Consider the following 21,952-nt stretch of genomic DNA (forward strand, 5'->3'; position numbering starts at 1 on the left):
GACTGAGCTGGTTTGAAGAGTCTGAAATTTGTCAGAATCACAGCGGATTCAAAGTTGTCTCAACCACTCAAAAGGGAAACTCCAAAACTGGATCTCTCTCTGTTTGGAGTTCTCCATATAAAAGAGGGAAATATTTACTTACTCTCTCTTTCTATTTGCTTTTAGTCACGTACTTTTGAGCAGGGAAATACATGGAACTTATTAAGGCCCGTTTTAGATTTTCACTGTATTTTATGACAATATATCTATGGCAAGGAGAGGTGATGGCGACAGCAAATCAGACTTTAGGGCTAGAAATGCAACGGAGAGATGCCCCTAACAGTGTTTGTTGTAGGGTGGCAGCTCCTCCACCAATGCTCCAAGGTTGCATGTGGAACGCCAAAGAACCACGGTGGCGCAGTGGTTAGAATGCGGTATTGCAGGCTAATTCTGCCGACTGCCGGCAGTTCAATTCTGATCGGCTCAAGGTTGACTCGGCCTTCCCTCCTTCCAAGGTCGGTAAAAGGAGGACCCAGATTGTTGGGGGCAATAGGCTGACTCTGTATACCACTTAGAGAAGGCTGTGAAGCGGTATATAAATTGAAGGGCTATTGCTGTTCCTCAGTAAGATACGTAAACACTCACGAGCCGGAAGGAAGTACAAGCTACCTGTTTTTCCGTCTGAGTAAGTTAAAACAAGACTTCTTGCTTTGAAAAGAAGGAGGGCCAAAGAGGAGCATTTTGAAATCTTTACAAAGCAAGGAAAGGTTGATGGTTAGATGAAGTATCCAACATGTGTGTACATGTGTAAGAGCGTACAGTTAAATACCGTGCACTTCAATTGCCCAAATTCAAAATGTGCCATTCCAATGGAGAGTGTGGGCCATGTCTACACTTTCGGAGTTTCTCAATAAATTATGGGAACTGTTAATCGAGGGAACAAACTCCAAACACTTTTTTTTAATTGCCATTCCGTGCAGCTCTCTTTCCCGGTCTCTCGTATTTTCTTATGGATGTAGTTCCTCTTTGTAGTAGCTTCAAGAGCAGAGTCCTTCACTGGGAATCTCTATTTCTTTATAATCACAATCCCCATGAAGACTCCCACATTGAAACGATTGAAAATATCGATCGTTCAAAAATAAAACAAATCACACAAAAAATAAATCTGGGTAAGAATCAAAACGACACTTGAAATCCATTTGCAGCCGCCATGACAGGCAGCCTTTTCTTCTAGGGAAATAGCATGGCGGAGTATACTCACGAACTGGAAGAGCGCATGGTAACAAGGTCGGCCAATGAATAGGCATAGCAATTAAGTCAGCCAATGAGGAGCTGTTTGGAAACTGAAACTAGAAGCAGCCTAAGGCATGGCTCTATACTAAGCTCTGCAGTTCTGAAGCCATGTTAAGCTCTGAATCTGTCTATTGAAAACGAAAATGCTTCTCTCTTCCGCTGTGTGGCTTACTTGCTTGCTTGCTGACAACTAGAGCTTAGCTCTGAACCTGTAACGGTTGTGATTCTTGGAGGTCTTAGAGAGCTGCATCACATGCAGACCCCTCATCTGCCACAAAGAAGGAGGGGTCAACTGAGTTTCCAAAGCACCAGAATGCAAGGCAAGAAACTATGGAAACTGATCAAGGAGAGAAGCAACACGGAATTAAGGAGCAACCTCCCCACGGTGAGAGCAATGAACCAGTCGAGCAGCTTGCTTTCAGACATTATGGGTACATCACCGCTGGAGGTTTTTAAGAGGAGACCGGAGAGCCACTTGTCTGAAATGGTATAGGATCTCCTGCTTGAGCAAAGGGGCTAGACTAGAAGACCTCCAAGGCCCCTTCCAGCTCTATTCTGATCCTTTCCCTCCCTCTGGATCACAAAAGTCCCTTTCTTGGGCCTCGGCTTCCTGCGGCTTCTGCTGTCCGTGGACTTTTTTGCTTGTTTGTGCTCCTAGGCAAACAAGTCTCTTCCTTGTCTTCTCCCTCAGGTTAAGGCAAGGGTCTTCAAACTTGGCGAGTTTTAAGCCCCGTGGACTTCAACTCCCAGAATTCCCGAGCTAACATGACTGGAGGAGGAATTCTGGGAGTTGAAGTCCACAAGGCTTAAAGCTGTCAAGTTTGAAGACCCCTGTGTTAGGGGGTTGAGAAGAAGGAGGAAAAAAAGAAGCAGAGGAGGAAGGGAAGTTAGGTTCCTGAATGAGGAATAGGCCACCCTGCCAGACTGGGATAAAGATGCATGCAATAGTCTTTATGGAGTTCGATGTCTAAAAATATCTTCCTTTTTTTTTTTTAACCTACCTGTTTTCCCGCTCATACATTTCCTTTGTAGCTGTTCGAAGCTGCTCTATCTCCTGGGAAGTTTTCTGCCTTAATTGTTCCAGTTCCTCATGCAGTTTGTTTTCATACTCCATTTTGTAGTGATCCCTTAGAAAATGATGTTTAAAAACGTTAAGATAAAACGTGTCAAGATGCATGAATAACTCTTTCTGACTCTGATAAAACTTGTCAAATGATTAAGAGATGGGGGTTTTTTTGTGTGTGTGCGAGTATGTGTGTGTGTGTTTGCTTGCAATTTGATCACTGTGTTTTGCCACCCAGAATTGGGTTCCGCAAGATGGGCAGCCGTATAAATCTTTTAAGCAAACAAGTGAATAAATAAACGTGCGTTGCTTTTCTTTTTACTGAAATGACGTCAGCCGGCTGAGCTTAAGAATCATTAAAATGGCAGAACGACTTAGAAAGAAAAAAATGGCAGAACACCTTAAAAAGAAAAAAAAAAGCCGTTTCTTTCTAGGTTGTTGCGACATTACTATTTAAATTCCACACGCACACACACACTTCTTCTCAGATAAATGAATATTCATGCTGATAGCATTGCTTAACACTGTGGATAATCTTATAATGGCTCACTACCACTGAAGTAAAGAAATCGTAGGATCAGTGCATTTTAAACGGTTTTTTTTTAAAATCAGGTTTGATTACATTATCCACTTTTTAAGACTTGACAGTAAACTACCTTGGATAATAGGTTCCAATTTAATTAACAGGCTTAATTCCTGCCTGTGTCCTTCCTCTTGCAAATAATAGAAAAACAGTTATGACATCAGTCGGTTCTTTTGCATTAAAAAAAAGGAAACCCAAAGGAAACCTGGTCAGAAACTAATCGTAATTTACACACATCTCCATTATCTTTGAATAATCTTGCCATTGTTTTCTCTTACTCAGTTTTTCCAACCTCCTATAGGTGGATTACCGTAATCCACCATGTTTTAAGAATTATAGCTGCAAACTCTAGGATGGAGAGGAGCTAGCAAGGATTCTTCGAAAACATTCTGGTGGAACCTCAAAAGTGCTTTTTTCCCCCCCTCAAAGGGCAATGGGACTGTTTTATTCCTTGAGGAAGAAGAAGAACTAAGATGATCAAAGGCCTGGAGACTAAATCATATGAAGAAAAGCTGCAGGTTTTAGGTCTGGCTAGTCTGAAGAAAAGAAGAAGTAGGGGTGACGTGAGAGCGGTATTCCAGCATTTGAGGGGCTGCGAAAAAGAAGAGATGGGGGTCAAATATTCTCCAAAGCAGGACAAGAACAATGGTTGGAAACTAATCAAGGAGAGAAGCAACTTGGAATTAAGGAGAAACTTTTAATTCCTAACAGAAACTAACAGTGAGGACAATAAACCAGTGGAACAGCTTGTCTTCAGAAATTGTGGGCACTCCATCACTGGAGGTTTTAAAGAAGATATCAGGGGTAGTTCAACCTTTTTATACCTACCACCCACTTTTGTATCTCTCTTAGTAGTAAAGTTTTCTCTAACTGCCCACCGTTTCCATAATAATGGTGATTTATAAAGTAGGGGACAAAACCCCTACCGCCCACCATGAAAGCTGGAACGACCATTAGTGGGAAGTAGGGACCAGGTTGACTACCACTGCACTTGACAATCACTTACACTGGAAACTTGGGTCGCGAATGTTCCTGTTCGTGACCAAATCAGGTGGCAAACAAAAAATCCACCCGATTTTTGAATCAGGTCACGATTCAAAAATAGGGTGGCGAACGAAATCGGTGCAGAAAGATTCCCTTTCAGCGCCAATTTCCCCTCGGGGCCGTTTTTCTTAACTGCACAGTCAGTCGTGCTTCCGGACACAACCAAATTGGGTTGTAACTGGAGTCCAGAAACAGATTGTGGTTGCGACCCGAGGCTCCACTGTATCTGAAATGGTATGGGGTCTCCTGCTTCAGCAGGGGGCTAGACTAGAAGACCTCCAAGGTCCCTGCCAATTCTATTCTATTCTATTCAATTCCATTCTTTTTCATTGTATTGTATTGTATTGTATTGTATTGTATTGTATTGTATTGTATTGTATTGTATTGTATTGTATTGCATTGTATTGTATTGTATTATTATTTATTCATTCCATTCCATTCCATTCACGATTTATCTTTCTCATTCTATTCCATTTTTCTCCATTCATTCCATTCCATTCCATTCCATTCCATTCTTTCTCATTCTATTCTATTCTATACTGTTCTGTTCCGTTCCGTTCCATTCTTTTTCACTGTATTGTATTGTATTCCATTCCATCTCATTCTATCCTAGTCTATCCTATTCTATGCTATTCTATTCCATTCTTTCTCATTCTCTTCTCTTCCATTCCATTCTAATTCTATTTTATTCCATTCCATTCTTTCTCATTCTATTCTATTCTATTCTATTCTATTCTATTCTATTTTATTCTATTCTATTCTATTCTATTCCATCCCATTTTCATTTTCTCTATCCAAAAAAACCTACATCAATTGTGATGGTTGGGGGCGGGGGGGTGAGAATGGAAAGATAGGTACTGACGGTTTCCCCCTCCCCCATGACAACTGATTGTATTCTTTCGTTCTTCTTCCTCAAGGAAAAACAAAAACAAAGTCCAGTTGCCTTTTGGGGTGGGGTGGGGGGAAAGCACTCTTGAGACAGCTATGACCCAGATTGACCGAGAATCTCCGCCCATCTTCTGACCCTTTCTCGGTGCCAAAAAGGCAAATAAAACCGCCTACCTGGACGTGACGTATTTCTCGTACATTTCTTCTCTGGCTTTTTTGGCGTCTTCTAGCTGCATGTGGAGCCTTTCAAGGCGGTCTTCTTCATGAGCACAGCGGACGCTGAGCTCCATGTTCTGTCGGTTGAGGTAGTCCTTGTCCTTTTGCAACAAAGTCACGGACTGCTGCAAAGCCGTAGCCTTGCCGTTGGGAAAAAGAAGAAGAAGAAGAAGAAGAAGAAGAAGAGAAAAAACAGCAGCAGAAACACCACAAATTAGATATCCTGCTCCCATCAACCAGTGGCTCGTTATCGTTGTTCCTTTTTTTTTTTTGTTTAATGCAGTCAGTCAGGTTATTTTTGAGTTTAAAATGCAGTTGTTGTGAAAGTTGACTCTGTTTATTTTGGATGCAACACGGCGCTGACGGCCCTCATCAGAACATGAAGTTTGTTGCTGTCGGCCGGTCCCAACCAACTGCCCCCTTTGAATCTGCTTTAATGTACTTAAGAGCTTGAAGCATGGTAAGAGACCCCCCACACACACACACACACTCACTTCATGGTCTGTTTCTGTTGCTCCCCCCTGGGCTGAGGTTTCGAAGTATTTGTAGCAGGGCCGCCAGATTCTGCAACAGCTTGGTTCCCTAGGCCATCCCTCCATTTGATTAAACTTGTGAGACTTGTATACATCCAAACTAGACTGTGCTGTTTCTCTGCGTCATGTTATATAGATGGGTATAGGCATAATTTTTGTATTTATTTATTTATTTTGTCATATTTATGCAGTGTATATTGGAGGCAGTGACCCTTGGAGAACTGTATGCAATGAAATTTCATTTTAATGTATGCCGATTAGTGTACATTCAAAAGGATAATAAAGTTATTCTATTCTAGTCTGTAATTCTATTCTATTCTTCTATCCTATTCTTCTCTGCTTCTCCCTTTCTCCTCCTCCTCATTCTATTCCACTCTGTAATCTACTCTGTAATTCTATTTTATTATTCTATTCTACTCTGTAATTCTATTATTCTATTTTGTAATTCTATTCTATTATTCTATTCTGTAATTCTATTCTATTCTATTATTCTATTCTGTAATTCTATTCTATTATTCTATTCTATTCTGTAATTCTATTCTATTGTTCTATTCTGTAATTCTATTCTATTATTCTATTTTATTCTGTAATTCTATTCTATTCTATTATTCTATTCTTCTCTGCTTCTCCCTCTCTTTCTCTTTCTCCTTCTCCATCTAATCTAATTTTATCTAATCTAATCTAATCTAATCTGGCATCAGGGCCTAATTGTGACTGTTGCTCACCAAAGGCCCTGCATCTCCAAGATTTGGAAAGTCAGAATTAGGGACACTTGATGCGTGGTTGAAGGGAGCCCAAAGAATCACTGCACAGCACTGGAAGGCTACCTCTGCATGTGATATAGAGCGGTGGCCTGGCCACATCTAAATCAGATTATTTTGTCAACTAGAGAAGAACGAGGACATGGTTCAAGAAACCGTGTCAAATTTGGATGACTTATTAGTTTACAACACAAGTTTCTGGGTAATTATTTTTGCCTTTCTACGTGGACCTAATCACTCTTTCAATTCCATGCAGGTTGAGGACTTACAACCACAATCTAGGTTGCTAACTGAAACTTTTGCTAACTGCATTTTGTCCCGTTATGTGACCTTCCTAGCCACAGCTGTTAAGTGAATCACCACATTTGTTAATGTTTAGTAACCTGATTGTTAAGTTGACCATCATAAAGGTGAGTCGGTTACTAAGCGTCTGAATTTTAATCACGTGACCTTGAGAATGCGGCCCTGGTCTTAAGCATGAAAAACAAGCCATAAATCTTTTTTTCCCCTTCAAATGATCACTAATCGAATTGTTGTAAGTCGAGGACTATCAGTTAGACAATAATTTATGAATATATGGTTGACATATATGTAACGTTTACATCCTTTTCACTCCTAAACGTAAAGGTTCCCCTCGCACTTATATACCAGTCATTTCCAGCTCTAGGGGGGGGGTGCTCATCTCCGTTACAAAGCCGAAAAGCTAGCGCTGTCCGAAGACGTCTCCGTGGTCATGTGGCCGGCATGACTAAATGCTGAAGGTGCATGGAACGCTGTTACCTTCCCACCAAAGGGGTCCCTATTTTTCTACTTGCATTTTTTACATGCTTTTGAACTGCTAGGTTGGCAGAAGCTGGGACAAGAAACGGGAGCTCACTCCATTACGCGGTGCTAGGGATTCGAACCGCCAAACTGTCAACCTTTCTGACCAACAAGCTCAGCGCCTTAGCCACTGAGCCACCGTGTCCCTTTTTCCCTCCTAAGTGAGTGTTGTTATTATTTTTTAGTATCAGGGGAAAAAAAAATTAAGACGGATGCCTGCTGTATCAAAGGGGGAACTAATATTGATTAGTATCAAGATGGGATAATCAGCAGGTGAGTCACCTCTTCTCAGAGCTTTAAGAGAAAAGAGATGGACAGAGAGGGGAGGTGTGCTTGACAAATTCCAACCTGACAACAACACAGCCTTTTATGAAGGGTACCCCACATGGGTATCTCTAGTTGTGCAGGTAGTCAGAGACTGATGATCACAATTGAGTCCAACATTTCTGCTGCTAAACGAGACAGTTGTTAAGTGAGCTTGGGCCCTTGTTAAGTGAACCACTGCAGTTGTTAAGTGAGCAACACCGTTGTTAAGGGAATCTGGCTTCCCTGTTGACTTTGCTTGTCGGAAAGTATTGTGGTTAGCCGGCAGCAGGTGCGGACGGCTGAGGAGAGCGAGGACTCGGATGAGGGGCCAGGACCATTACGGGAGTGGACTGCTGCCTTCAGGGATTGTGGGGGCTGGCAGCAGCGATGAGGAGGTTCCCGAGGAGTCTGTGCCAAGTGCGCACAGGATTGCTCGTAGGAAAGAGCAGCTACAATAGCACGGGCGACTTGGGGGTAAGGCTGCAAGGTAATGGCCCCTCCTTCAAGAAGATAAAAGCCAGCTGTGAAGCAAACGTTCTTTGTAGGAAGCAAAGACATTTTGAAACTCAGCCTTGTGGACATTACAGTTGGTATTTGAAGACTCTTGTGTTGTAAACTATTTCTTATCTGTTGTTTTTTGGCAGCCTTGCAAAAACTTGGCAAGGCTCTTTCTTGGCAGAGCTAATTAGTTGGAAGCAGCCTTATATCTGTGAAGAATCAGAATTCATAGATGGAACATTAAAAGGTTGTGCTGCTGCCTTTGTCTTGTGTTTGCTCTCTTGGGACTAGGCTTGGGTCAGAACAGAAAGTCACCAAAGGATCACATGAACCCTGGGACGCTACAACTGTCATAAATATGAACCAGTTGCCAAGGGTCTGAATTTTGATCATGTGACCGTGGGGGGATGGTACAACGGGCATAAGAGTGAAAAACAGTCATAAGTCACTTTTTTCAGTGCCTTTGTAACTTTGGCGAGTCACTAAATGAACTGTTATAAGTCCAGGACTTCCTTTACCCCGAAATACAACTGTGAAAAACAATCTTATCCTTATCACCCACCTCCTACCACTTGTGATTGTAGGACTGTAACTTTGTCGCTTGTATCCTTACGATTTATATTGACTGTTTCCTAGTATGATTTGATTGCTGATTGTACCCTATGACTGTCATTAAGTGTTGTACGTTATGATTCTTGATTCTTAACGAATGTATCTTTTCTTTTATGTATACTGAGAGTATTTACACCAAGACAAATTCCTTGTGTGTCCAATCGCACTTGGCCAATAAAAGAATTCTATTTTGCATGGGCATTTTAAAAAAAATATAATACATGAACAAAAGTCTTCTGTTGCTATCTTTGGTATTGTTGAACCTTTTAAAGAATTGCTAAATGAGCTCTGAACATCTCACCTCTTTGGACAGGTCGTTCCTTTCGGCAGTTATGGCCTTATGGGAAACTTCTAGTATTTCGTGTTTTCTTCGGAGCTCTGAAAATTCATGTTCAAAAGTATCACGCTCACTGTTGAGAGAAAAACATACTGCTGTATCATCTAAAATTTTTTCAGTTCTTATCCCACCTCCTCTTCACATCCACATTTGCTGTGCCGGAAGGACTGGGATTTATTTCAAAATACTTTCTGAAAAAACCTGAATTCACCAGAACCGAGAGGACAAGATTTGTCAAGATCAACCACGCGACAGCTATTTTAAACTCTTTTGTTTCGGCACCATTTCTTTCACAATGGTCAGATTTGTGCTCCTTGCAATCCTATACCAAAAAACAGATGGCAAATTTCCCCTTGACCTGCTCATTGTCACAAGAGAAGGTTTCCGGCATGAATTAAGCAACTCTTCAGGCATCATCCAATACTCTATTCAAAGGACAAGCATAAATTTTACAGGAAAAATAAAGGAAGTAGACAATTACAGAGCTCAACCCATCTTCTATTGGAAATTCCCTTTGATTACATTGTCAGCTGGTGGCTCTGTAGCCTCTGCTTAAAAGCTGCTAAGAAAAGGAACAGTGTGAGGCAAACTATTCCATTATTCAGCAACCCGTAAGAACCCGGAAGCTCTTTTTAACCCTAACTGCATAAAAAGAGCAACAAAGATGATTAGGGGACTGGAGGCTAAACCATATGAAGGGTTGGAGGAATTGGGCATGTCTAGTTTAATGAAAAGGAGGACTGGGGTGACATGATAGCAATATTCCAATATTTGAGGGGCTGCCACAAAGAAGAGGGAGTCAAGCTATTCTCCAAAGCACCTGAGGGCAGGACAAGAAGCCATGTCAAGGAGAATGTCTATGGAGATTCTCAGTCATCCAGGTCATGGTTGTCCCAAAGGTGCTTTCTCAAGAGGCAGCTGGACTTTCTGGTTTTTTGTTGAAGACATTTTGCTTCTCATCCAAGAAGCTTCTTCAGCTCTGACTGGATGGTGGGGAATGGAAGGATTTATATCCCGTGCTGACAGCTGGTCATTTGCATTCTTTTAGAGGGTCACTGAGGCCACTTTGGGATGAACACGCTTCGAATAGTGCGGGAGTATGAACAAATTTCCCTCGAAAATTGCAGACTACAGGGCCTATCTGCACTTCCATTTGAGATGTGGACAACCCAGACTCATCCAGGGGTGGGATCCTATTGGCATAACAACCGGTTGGGGAGTGTGCGCTTTGCCTGCGTGCATGCCAAACACATACTGCACGCGTGTGTGTGTGCTCACTACTTACTAATTACTGGCTCCAGCAACCATTCCCCTGCTCCAGCTGACGAGGAAAACACAGGGAATAAAGGATAGCCTAGAGCTTGGGCGGGTGGGCGGGCCAAACAGACGATCAGAAGGTCGTTGCAGCGAACAGGTTTGGTGTCAGCTGCTCTTTGGAGCTACCGGTTCTATAGAACCGGGTTGAACCGGTAGCATCCCACCCCTGGACTCATCCTCAACAGCTCGTGCCTGTGTTCAACAGTGAAGGAACACAGGGCAGAAAACATCCTGCAGCCAAGAAGGCTCCACACCCATTTGCACTCCTCGGGTGATCCTGAGAACATAGATAAAACCTCCAAGAAGCTTCTTGGATGAGAAGCAAAACATCTTCAAAGAGAAACTAGAAAGTCCAGTTGCCTCCTGAAAAAGCACCTTTGGGATAATCAAGGAGAGAGCCAATCTAAAATTTCCTGACCGTGAGAACAATTAATCAGGGAGAACAACTTGACTCCAGAAGTTGTGAATGCTCCAACCCTGGAGGTTTTTAAGAAGAGATCGGCCAACCATTTGTCTGAAACGGGATAGAGTTTCCCGCCTGAGTGGGAGATTCGGAATAGAAGACCTCCAAGGCCTCTTCTAACTCTTGTTATTCTGTTATCAGACAAATCAAGTAATTTTGCAGCTTGAATGTGTGAAAAGATAGGTGCTCGATCCAATAAAAGTTAGACAGTTTTGGATCTTGAAAAGGGAAAAAAAGGGTACGAACCCAGGTCTATCAGGTGCCACAAAGAGCCTGAAAGTTTTGTTTATGACCGGTGATAAAACTTACCTTTTTATTTTATCATAGTTCTCCTGCCTGTAGTCACCTTGCTGAATCATTTGTTTCGTATCAGCTAGTTCAATGGTTAAGCGCTGACATCGCACTTCAGCCTCTGACCGATTTTTTCTTTCCATTTCATAACTCTGGGAGATCACAAGAAAAAAAAAAAAAAGGACTTTTATATTTAAAGTTTAAATTTGCTTTCTAGAGAAGTTTGTTTTGCTTTTTTTATTTTCTTGAGAGAACTGGGAAATAAACGTGAAGCTGAAAGTTCTCTAATCTTTGGACCAGAGACAAATGTAGGCAAACACTTGATTAGCATGTTCAAAGCAAGCAAATTAGCACTTAGAAGCCCAGGAGGCTATTTTAAGGACAGTGAAAAGGAGCTTCCAACCCTATGGAGAGCAACTTCAGCACTATGAAGAAGTTCCTCCTTTAACTAGACCTGAAGATGACGTAGAACCTGTCCAGGAAGTCAAAAGCAACTCATTTTATTTCAATCGCAGACAAGGGTCCAGTAATGTAGCAGAATAACATTGATCAAGTAAGATTAGTGAGGTATAAAAGGGTTAAAGTACAGCGAGTCAAATAAAGATAAATTTAAAAGATAATAAAATGAAACTGAATGACCTTGCCAGACAGAGGTGGTCATCGACTTACAACAGTTCATTTAAGTGAACATCCGAAGTTACGATGGCACTGAAAAAAATTGACTCACGGCCGTTTTTCACATTTATGACCGTTGCAGCAACCCCCGTGGTCACATGATCTACATTCGGATGCTTGACAACGGGTTCATATTCATGACAGTGTCCCCCGGGGGTAATGGGATCCCCTTTTGAGACTTTCTGACAACCGAAGCCAGATTCACTTAACGGCCACGGCAAGAAAACTCGCAGAATGGGGCAAAAACTCGCTTAACACATGTCTCACTTAGCAACATGAATTTTGGGCTCACTTGTGGTCGTATGTCGAGGACTACCTGCATTAGACAGAAATTAGGGACATTTTAAGAAAGACTATCACTCTGATTAGCTGGGACAGGGATGTCAAAAACTCGATTTCATTGAGGGCTACATCAGGGTTGGGTTTGACCTCAGGGGCCGGAGTGGACGTGGCCAGCTCGATGTCACTCGTGTGAGGGGCACCCGTGGTGGCCAAGTGCTAAGGCAGGACTTCCCTCGGATCCTTCCTCACTCTCATTATAATCTCCTTCCTTCCTTCCTCTTCCCTTCCTTCCTTCCACTTCCTCTTCCCTTCCTTCTTTTTCCTTCCCCCTTCCTTCTCCTTTCTTCTTCCTTCCCCTCTTATTTTTCCTTCCTTGCTCTCTTCCCATCTTTCTTTCTTTTTCTATCTTTCCTCCTTCCCTTTCTCCTTTCCTGTCCCTTCTTGCACGCTCAAATGCAAAAGGGGAAACATTTCTCCTTCTGTTTTGTTTTCAGTTTGTTTTGATACCGCCCTGCCAGCAAAAACAGAGCCCAGGGCCGAGCTCCACTTTCGCTGGCAGAGGGTCTGCAGGAGGCTTTCGCGGCCAAAAACGGGGCCCGGGAGGGTGCCGTGTGGCCCTCCCGAGCTTCATTTTCGCTGGCGGAGGCAGGGATGTTTCCAGGGCGGCCCTGGGGGCCAGATCGATGCACCCTGCGGACTGAGTTTGACACCCCTGAGCTAGGGCTAAGTATTCCGTGGCAATCTGAAACCCAATTCAGGTTGGCCTGCACTGCACCATTACCCCTGACCATCATTCAGGAGAGTCAACAAGGATGGAGCTTGAACCCTGAACTATTCCCAAGGGGAACCTTTGACTTTACACTTAACCCTCTTGAAAATGCATCTTCTTGTGTGCTCTCCAAAACCCCCCCATCTGTACGCCAACGGGAGAGACATGAATTTCCCCTGAGGCCCACTGTCCTGTTATATCTATCTTTGTTCAGCAAAGGGAGCCTCCTAAGGAAATCTGTCCTGTCCTGCTAAGCTACTTCACACAGTAGACCAAGCTGTATCAGAAGGGGCAAGACAAACTTTTAGCATTTAGCAATGAGGAAGGAACCCGGTTTCTTCCTAAACTGGCCTAGGTTTCTCCTTCTGATTCAAATTCTGGCCTCTTGCTAGTTAAAACCCTCTTAGTAAGCACCAAGAGCAATTATTAAAAACTGCACATAAGCTTTTCCCAAAGCAGCAGCAGCAGTCCTAAGTACGTTATCAGCGAAATATACGCAGCAAAAGACTTAGCAGGTATTTATAATAATTACAGCTATTTCAAGTTTGTTCAGAATTGAATGCCAGATTATTTTTTTCTCAGCAAGAGTGCCAAGATGTTATATTCCTGTTAAGAGAACTGAGTTTTTTTTTTCCTGTCAGTTATGGATGGGGCTAAAGATCTGTGAAGTCTCCCACCCCCCAAAAAAGCCAGCAAAAGGAACCAAGTTAAGCGAAAGTACACTTGAGGTAATTCTCCGCTTTCACACGATCTGAATTAAGAGCAATTCCATGAACATCCTGGGCGAGATTGTGATCCTGGGCATGATTGTGGAAGGCCGCCCGTTGGCTAAAACCCCCCAAATAGTTTAAATAGCTCAACTTCACCTACGAATCTTCTTATGATTTCTGGAGTCAAGATGATCCTTTCTCCAGACTCTGAAGAACTGTGCAACCAATGAGGAGATACTGACCCCAAGTGGTCAAAATAAATAAAATAAAAAATACATCCATGGATGAATTTCAGTACCACGTCCTAAAACAGGGGTCGCCAACTGGTGGGCCGGGGATCACTGGGGGTCCGTGAGAAAATTTTGGTGGTCTGCAGATAATGTCGTCCCCCCCACCCCCAGCAATTAATCCAGGCTATGCGGGAACACAAGGCTGCGCCGCCCACATGGCCGGCCCAACTGCTGGCCCTCACCCTTCGACCGTACGCAAACCTTACCTTGAGTAGAGCCACACAAGCAGGAACTGGAAGGTAAGACCAACGGCGGGGGAGGGAAATTCACCCCGGGGTGGTTTGCTTATGTTGGTGGGGAAGTTGGTCCCATGGTTCAGAGCTGCAGGAGTCACAGGACTGGCCCTTTGGTCATCCAGGAGCAGCTCCTCCAGTCCATGGCAGGCTGGTGCTCCCGGGTGGAGGAGCAGCTGCTCCAGGATGACCAAAGGGCCAATCCTATGACTACCGCAGCTCTGGAATGTGGGACCGACTTTCCCACCAACATCAGCAAGCCACCATCAAGTCAAAATTCACATTAGTAGTCTGTGGGATTTAAAATTATGAGTTTGGGGGTCCCTGAGGTCCAAAAGGTTGGCGGCCCCTGGACTAAAACGCTTTGTTCACTGTGGCTTCCCCGAGGATGAAATTCAAACCCTCAGCCACTGTTTCAGGAGGCGGCTTCTGTATTAGCTGGGGACGAAAGTAAAGCTCACTTTCCCAAGTTTACATTTTCTTCCTCGAGTCAATAGCAATAGCCCTTAGACTTATATACCGTTTCATATGACTTTACAGCCGTCTCTAAGCAGTTTACAGAATCAGCCTATTTCCCCCCCAAGCAATCTGGGTCCTTATTTTACGCACCTCGGAAGGATGGAAGGCTGAGTCCACCTTGAGCCTGCTGAGATTCCATCTGCCAAATTGCAGGCAGTCGGCAGGCAGCAGAAGTAGCCTGCGCTCTAAACCACCGCGCCACCGTGGCTCAAACCTGGGAAACTGCATTTGCAAAACCACTGGGCAGGTGACAGTTTGGGAAAGGCTATTTGCAGGGCTGTAAGAGGTTCTGCAAATGCAGATGCTCTGGGGCCCAAATGCAGTTTGGAGAGCGGGGCTTTGACAGTGGTTGGGTGCTGTGATAAATCTACAAAGGGCTTCACTGCATCCTGGAGGGGATGGGGGGCTCTGCAGCTGGGCCCAAAAAGTGAGTTCCTTCCCTGCACAGGACTCCTTTCAACCCTTCCACATACCTGGAGGCACCATCCTGCCCTCTCCCCCTGATGGCAACCCTGGAAGCTGCTGTTTGTTTAAGGAAAACCATCCCACGCCAGGGGAAGTAGCATTTATGCAAGTGGTTGTGTCCCAGGTTCAGCTTCGTCCAATTATGTTACGTGAAGAAAAGGTAGGAGAAGAGGGTAGGGGTCTGCTAAAGGCCACTGCAGAGGGGTCTTACTGCTAACCCCAAACCACTTGGCTTTTCTGCTCTTTTTCTTGCCACTGCCAGCCACCTCCAGATGCATTCTTTATACCCCCTTATTTATAACTTCAGATGTCACCCACAGAAATAGCAATGGCAGTTAGACTTGCATACTGCTTCATAACGTTTTACAGCCCTCACTAAGCAGTTTACGGAGTCAGCCTCTTACCCCCCAACTGGGAGCTGAAGTCCACCAGTCTTAAAGTTACCAAGCTCGAAGACCCCCTGGTTTAAGGAAAACCATCCCATGCCAGAAGTAGCCTGGGGTACTGCATTTTAACCGCTGCCCCATAATGAATAAAAAAGGGAGGAAGCTGTAAGCAACTCGATAGTTGCTTCTTGGTTTCAACCTGACGTGATATGGGGATGTGAGGAAAAGATAGAGAAGCTGGCAATCAAACAAATAATGACAACAAAAAAAAAACACACCATCAGGGGCATCATCTTTTCTTTAACCACACCTTGTCCCCACGCCTGGCAAGGAATGGGACAACTTGCCACAACCAACTCACTGAGGAAAAACTCACCATGGCCAACTTGCCGCAAGACAATTTAAAAATTCTATTTAATTACTTAAAATAAGTGAATAATTTTAATTTCTGCCGTTCCCATTTCACCCGGTCCCTTCTTTTGCACCATTTCTTTAATGATTCCATTCCACTATTTCTTGAATGTTAATGTTGTCATGCAGTGAGTTGTCCTGTGGTGAGTTGGCCGTGGCTGAGTGTCATCTACTCCCCCCTCCCCTCGTAGCAGAAATCCAAAAGTTTCAATTCTGTTGTGACCTGTGAGTCGCCAGCCCCTCCAGCAGCCGAATCAGATGAGGAGGCGGCATGTGAGTCAGAGTCATCCTCAAGGCAACCTGAGAGCTCGAAGAGGAAAGATGGAATAGAGCTGGCTGAGAGAGAGAGAGAGAGAGAGAGACAGAGGTGGAGCCTGGGCCACCAATCAGCCCTCAGATGGCGAGTCAGCATCCTCTAGATCTGGAGGCGTCTGATGAGGAAGAGGAGGAACAGCTGGGTCCAGTGCCTGACGTGCAGATGTGCAGAAGGCAGAGGGGAGGAGAGCAGTGGAAATCTATGGGTCGGTCCTTAGGACGGAAGAGCCACGGCTGCTAGCGAACCCCACCCTAGCTCTGGGGATAAAAGGCAGGGGGCAGAGATGAATAGATGTGGCAGACAACTATTCATCTTCTGGACTTGTTAGCTTGTGTTGAGAGAGAAGCTTTCGGCTGGGGCTGCCAGCGCTTCTAATTAAAGGAATCTTTAAGTTCACGTCAGAGGGCTTGTTGTGTTTGGGGAGCTGGGTCCGAATACATTCCTCGGATTTCACCCCAAAAATTAAACATGGCCCCAGAAATCACATCACTGGGCTCGATGACCCATTAGGGAAGAAGATGTTGCAAATGTGTACTGAGCAACTGGAGCCTCAGCAGCTTCCGAACGAGGCCTGGAAAGGAAGAGCCATACCCACCTCTAACAAGTGCTTCAGCTGAGACTTGTATTCGTTCAGTTCTTCCCAGGCCGCCTCCTTCTTGGCCTGCAGTTCGCTGATCTCGTTTTTTAAAGGATGCACCGCTTCGTAGAATCTAATCTGGAGGCGGAAAAAAAAGCAATTGCGGGGCATTATCTTTCGGAGTTGAGTGGGAGAGCGATGAATATTTCATATCTTTTTCTCTTCTCCAGACTGACTGCACGTCGGGGCCTGAGCTGCCAGGCAGGAATTTTTGACTTTTAGAATTCTCTGCAAAGCACTTAAAAATAAAGGCGGACCCCGTTCCAAGAAGGGGGGAAGCGTTGTTCTGTCGGGAGCCCCTTCCCCTTGATGGTGCCAGAAGTTTCACCAGCCCCTCTTCTTCCCCCCACAACACACATCCAGAGAGAGGGAGGGAGGGCGGGGAGGCTGAAACCCACAGCTCATAAAAGCTTTTTGAAATCAGACCGCAGGTTTCCCAGCGCTGCAAATCGGAAGGGGAAAGGAAGGGGCTGCTGAGAAGCAACTGTGTTAATAGTGAGGCCAGCATTTAAAAAAAAGCTGATTACCTTCCATGTGTTACATTCATAGCTTACAGGTAATCTACAGAACGTGTTTGATGCTCGCAGGCGGTCGTTGACACCATGGAGCCCCAAATTTATCTCGCTAAGCGAGACAGTTGTAAAGTGAGTTTTACCCCATTTTATGACCTTTCTCACGGCCTACTGCAACCATCATCAGTGTGAGCCGGTTGCCGAGTATCTGAATGTTTAATCCCGTTACTACGGTCGTTAAGTGTGAAAAATGTTCATAAGTTACATTTATCAGTACTGTTGCAACTAGGAATGGTCACTGAGTTCCTAATTGAGGACTACCTGTAATTGGCTACTTCATTTGCCCATCTCCAACCCTACTTGCTGGATTGGGGCGGCATCTGTGAAGTCACCAATCGATCGAAATTAAGGGCAAGAATTCTTGGAACTGGTAAAACAGCCTAACAATGTCCTATACTCTAAATAAAAAAAAAAAACATAATGCTTTAGTCATCTGCTGTGACTAAAGAGATGAGAATGAGTTGGGTAAAAGCTACTAAGGAGAGGAACATAACAGAAAAGACCAGATAATAAGATTTTCTCAGCGAGGAGACAAACTTCAACAGCTTGGATGTTACACAGCTTGGCCCATACCCAAAGCAGAACATTTTAAAATGCAAATATCCCTCTTATAGCTTAATCCAGCATTTACCAACAATTAGAAAGCCCATTCCATTCCGTTCTATTCTATTCACACTACACTCCCCTCTAATTTTACTCTATGCCACACCATGCTATTCTGTATCCTATCCTATCCTATCCTATCCTATCCTATCCTATCCTATCCTATCCTTTTCTATTTCAGTCCAGTCGTCCCATCCCATCCAATCTATTCCCTTTTTCTTTGCTTGTTCTATTCAAGTACTTACAGACACGTATTCAGGGATGGAAAGTTCATCTTCTGAAAGAGATTTGAGTTTGGCATAATATTCTTCGCTCAATTCAAGGTCACGCAGGCTACGACGTATATCTCCAGAGCGCTCTCGTAACTGATGGTTGTTCTTTTCCAGTTGCCTTTGGCGCAGTAAGATGGTTTCCATTTCCTGTTTCATTAGTTCTTGATGTTTTCTAGGAAAAGAGTTGTTTGTTACTTACCTGAAAAGGGACTTATCCTATAAGGCAATAACATTCTGAGTTGAACAAAAGTCTGCTCCCATTCACACAACAATTATTTTAATATTTAAATAGGACACAATGTATAAGCCGGAATTATTTACACAGTTTTACCAAGATAATGAGAAGCACACATACCCTTTTGCTTTTAACTGTAAAAAAAAAAAAGGCCAGTGTGATTTGAAAATCCAGTGCTATTATTTTCAACTTAGTTGATCAAGAGGGAGTATGATGCCTGTGTTTCAGACAAGGCTACAACAGGGCTACTACAATTCCTACAGAATAGAAACGTGCACCATAATCTTGTGCATTTTTATTCAGAAGGCATAGGAACAAAGCCTATTTCTCAGTTGTCAGGACTTGAATGCAGTACTTATATCCTCTCGAAAACCACTGCCAAGATAAAAACATCACAAGTTCCACTTTCATGACACATGCTTTTTCAACGCGCTTCCACTGTCCTTCAATGTAACCTGGCTACATCTTAATATCAACTCACTGTCTGAAGAGCTAAGAAATGGAATACCTGGAATAGTTCGGAAAAAAACCCAAAACATCTTTTAATTCACTCTTCTTTCTTCTTCTTCTTCTCTTCAGGCATAGCGATAACCATGTATCTTCCTTGTCCAAAAAAAGCAAAGAAGGACGGATGGTTATTGCTCATAAACGGAAAACCAGAATTTGGAAGTTAACCCTGGTTTCCGAGCCTAGTTGGTTGGGCTGAATTAAGTCACAGCTTTTTGGCCTGGGGCTGTGTTTTGTCCAAATGAGAAAACAGATGGGCCCCAAAATCTTCGGAAGCAAAAGAAGGAGCATATCAGTTTTCGCCCCAGCCGGGGCGTTTTTCATTCAAGGATCTGGAATGCAAGTATGGAATATCAAATCGGAGCAGTCCAGTTTGACTGAACTCCTGCTTCTAAATTTGATATCTTCTTTCATACCTGGCATCTTCTTGCTGTAAGGCCAGCTGGTTATCTAGTCGTAAAGACAGTAGTTGTTTCTCATGGACTGCATCGTTAAGTTTTTCTTCTAGTTCTTCAATCTAAAGCAATGAATTCGATAAAGAAAAGAAACCACCATTAAAGTGAGCCCGATTTAGATTTGTCCAAGGAAACTGAAAGACGATACAGATGTTACTATAATTCTTAATGTAAACATGATAATTCTTAACATTAACCCAATTCGCTTAACATTCGAAGCATCATTAAAAAGGCAGAGTAAAGAATGTTTTTTCCTGCATCGACTCAGATAGGTCAGACTTCCCCAGGAGCTGTTGATACAGTTTGACAGGAGAATTATTGAGTCTGTCATGTGTACTTCTATAACAACCAAACAGCAACCAAACAGGACAGGTACCGATTCCATTGGATAGTTAAGGCTGCAGAAAGAACAACTGCAATCAGCCTGACTTCCATACAAGACCTGTATATTGCCTCACTTTCTCTTTTTCCCTCCCCCTCTCTTTCCCTTTCCCTCTCTCTCTCCTCCTCCCTCTCCCTTCCTCCTTCCCTCCCTCTCTCTCCCTCCCTCTCACTTTCTCTCTCTTCCCCTTCCCCTTTTCCCTCCTTCCCTCTCCATTCCTCCCTCTTTCTCTCTTTCTTGCTCAAGCCTGAATCCTGACCGATATGGATCCAGATAAATTATATTCCAATATAAAGTAGCAGTTACCAAAGATTATGTTGAGAAACAACTTTTTCTAGAGCTATTACGGATAACAAGAGCTATCAACACTAGCGAGTTCACTAGAACTCATTAAACACTTGATCATGACAATTAAAAAAGAGAAAGAAAGAAAGAAAGAAAGAAAGAAAGAAAGAAAGAAAGAAAGAAAGAAGGAAGGAAGGAAGGAAGGAAGGAAGGAAGGAAGGAAGGAAAGAAAGAAAGAAAGAAAGAAGGAAGGAAAGAAAGATAGAAAGAAAGAAAGAAAGCCACCCACATACCTTTGTCAAGTACTCCATTTTTAAGTTATCTAACATCAAGTTCTTCTGAGAAAGCTCGATTTTTAGTAACTGGACATTATGCAGCAGTTCTTTCCTCTCTATAAGTTGTCTAGTAATTTTGACGGTACCTTCCCGATCTTCAGATGAGGAAACATCATCAGTGGGCAAGGTCGTTTCTAAACTAATATCTTCTGATTCCAAAGAGCTGGATACATTTACTTTCTTGGGATCTCTAGAGCTTTTCCTGGACATCTTCAAGCAGGATGTCCAAAACGTTCTCTTAAAAATTGTAACAAGCTTAAAAAGTAAGCAAAAAGGTAAATTAAAAAGAGAAAGCAATAGTAAATGAAACATTTTGCTTAAACACTTTCAATTCGCAGTGTAATCAGTAGAGCAGGGCAAATATAAAATTCTGTCTAAAACAAGAATCTGGCAGTTTGGGGAGCAGCTGCACACCTATGCCCACATTCACTGGTACCTCACAGTCTCCTTTCTCCGCTTGATGTATTTTTAATCAAAAAAAGGAGAAACTGGCATCTTGCAGAAAGAATGCCAGTTTCAATTCAACCTCTTTTCCCCCCTGGATCTCCAACTAACTCCACAATTTTCTCAGTAGATATTCGTAAAGTACACTGTCCAGAATCATTTCTTGAGACGTGAGGCTGTAGAAATAACAAAGATGGGCAGCTGTATCCCAATATGGATTATAGAGGTGAGTCAGTTGTCAAAGCATCCAAATGAAAATCACATGAACGTAGGGGATAGTCACACTCGTTAAGTGTGAAAAAGCGATCATATGTGGCTTTTTTCAGTGCCGTTGAAATTTCTGCACAAAGCAAAAAGTTTTAACTTGCAGACTATATCTATATTCTCATCTAACTTGGGGTTGCCTCCAACAATGTCAATACCAGAACAGCACAAGGATTGCTATGAGAATTATAAAACTGCTCCTTGGACAATAACCAAACCTGCAATATTCACTGCATTGCAACTTCAAATGGTCGTTAAGTGATCCGCTGTAAGTCAAGAACGACTTGTATAGGTCCCATTGTTCACAAAGGCCATTATAGCAGCAAAGCAAAGCAATCATTAGAGCCATAAACCACGGTTGTCTCAGTTTAATGAACACCTCCCTGTCCCCTTTGGCAAAGTTCAGGCACAATGGGGAAACCCATGATCAAACCATTGGCGAATCCAGGTCAGATTGAGGCGATCGGTCAAAGGCAGAGATGAGCACAAAGCATCTCCATTGGCTATCTTCGGATTTAACGGACTCCTGGAGTCCGTTAAATGAGGATCTCTGGCCAAACGGATTGGGGAGACAGCCCGCGGGTGTGGGGTAGGGGAGATTTCCCTTTTCTGTCCTATCGAGCTTACCTTCTCAGCCGGGACGTCGGACGCTCGCCCTTCTAATCGTCCCCGGTCCACGAAAGAGGCCTTACAGAACCTCCCTTGCTCCGCTCACCCCCGACAGAGGACGGCGAAGACTCCCGCTCGGCCCGAGGGCAACCGGCAGGCGCACTGCGCAGGCGCGAGAGCCGACACCGCCTCCTCTCCCTCCGCGTCGCGGCCATGGCAACGCAACGCTCGCTCGCTCGCTCGCGCGCCCGGCCCGCCGCCGAGACGGCGGCTAGAGCGGCGGAAGCGGA

At 43.7% G+C, this 21,952-nt stretch overlaps 1 protein-coding gene across 3 annotated transcripts in view; it reads right to left on the reverse strand.

Moving 5' to 3' along the window:
• PIBF1 (progesterone immunomodulatory binding factor 1) overlaps positions 1–21,946 on the reverse strand; it is a 95,949-nt gene extending 74,003 nt beyond the window's left edge. Inside the window, exons 1-9 of one of the 3 annotated variants that reach the window (XM_026705317.2) lie at positions 21,681–21,946; positions 20,304–20,600; positions 19,305–19,405; positions 18,120–18,318; positions 16,658–16,777; positions 11,025–11,158; positions 8,900–9,008; positions 5,025–5,206; positions 2,274–2,399 (exon numbers count right to left, since the gene is read on the reverse strand). In XM_026705317.2, coding sequence (XP_026561102.2) covers positions 2,274–2,399; positions 5,025–5,206; positions 8,900–9,008; positions 11,025–11,158; positions 16,658–16,777; positions 18,120–18,318; positions 19,305–19,405; positions 20,304–20,555 — 1,223 coding nt within the window. In that variant the 5' untranslated portion in view covers positions 20,556–20,600; positions 21,681–21,946. The remainder of the gene's footprint in view (positions 1–2,273; positions 2,400–5,024; positions 5,207–8,899; positions 9,009–11,024; positions 11,159–16,657; positions 16,778–18,119; positions 18,319–19,304; positions 19,406–20,303; positions 20,601–21,680) is intronic. The other 2 variants (XM_087938022.1, XM_087938021.1) reach the window with 2 other exon arrangements.
• Positions 21,947–21,952: the final 6 nt, after the last annotated feature.

Source organism: Pseudonaja textilis, chromosome 8 (genome assembly GCF_049901715.1).
Source record: "Pseudonaja textilis isolate UNSWEBS1 chromosome 8, rPseTex1.2, whole genome shotgun sequence".
Classification (NCBI taxonomy): Eukaryota; Metazoa; Chordata; class Lepidosauria; order Squamata; family Elapidae; genus Pseudonaja; species Pseudonaja textilis.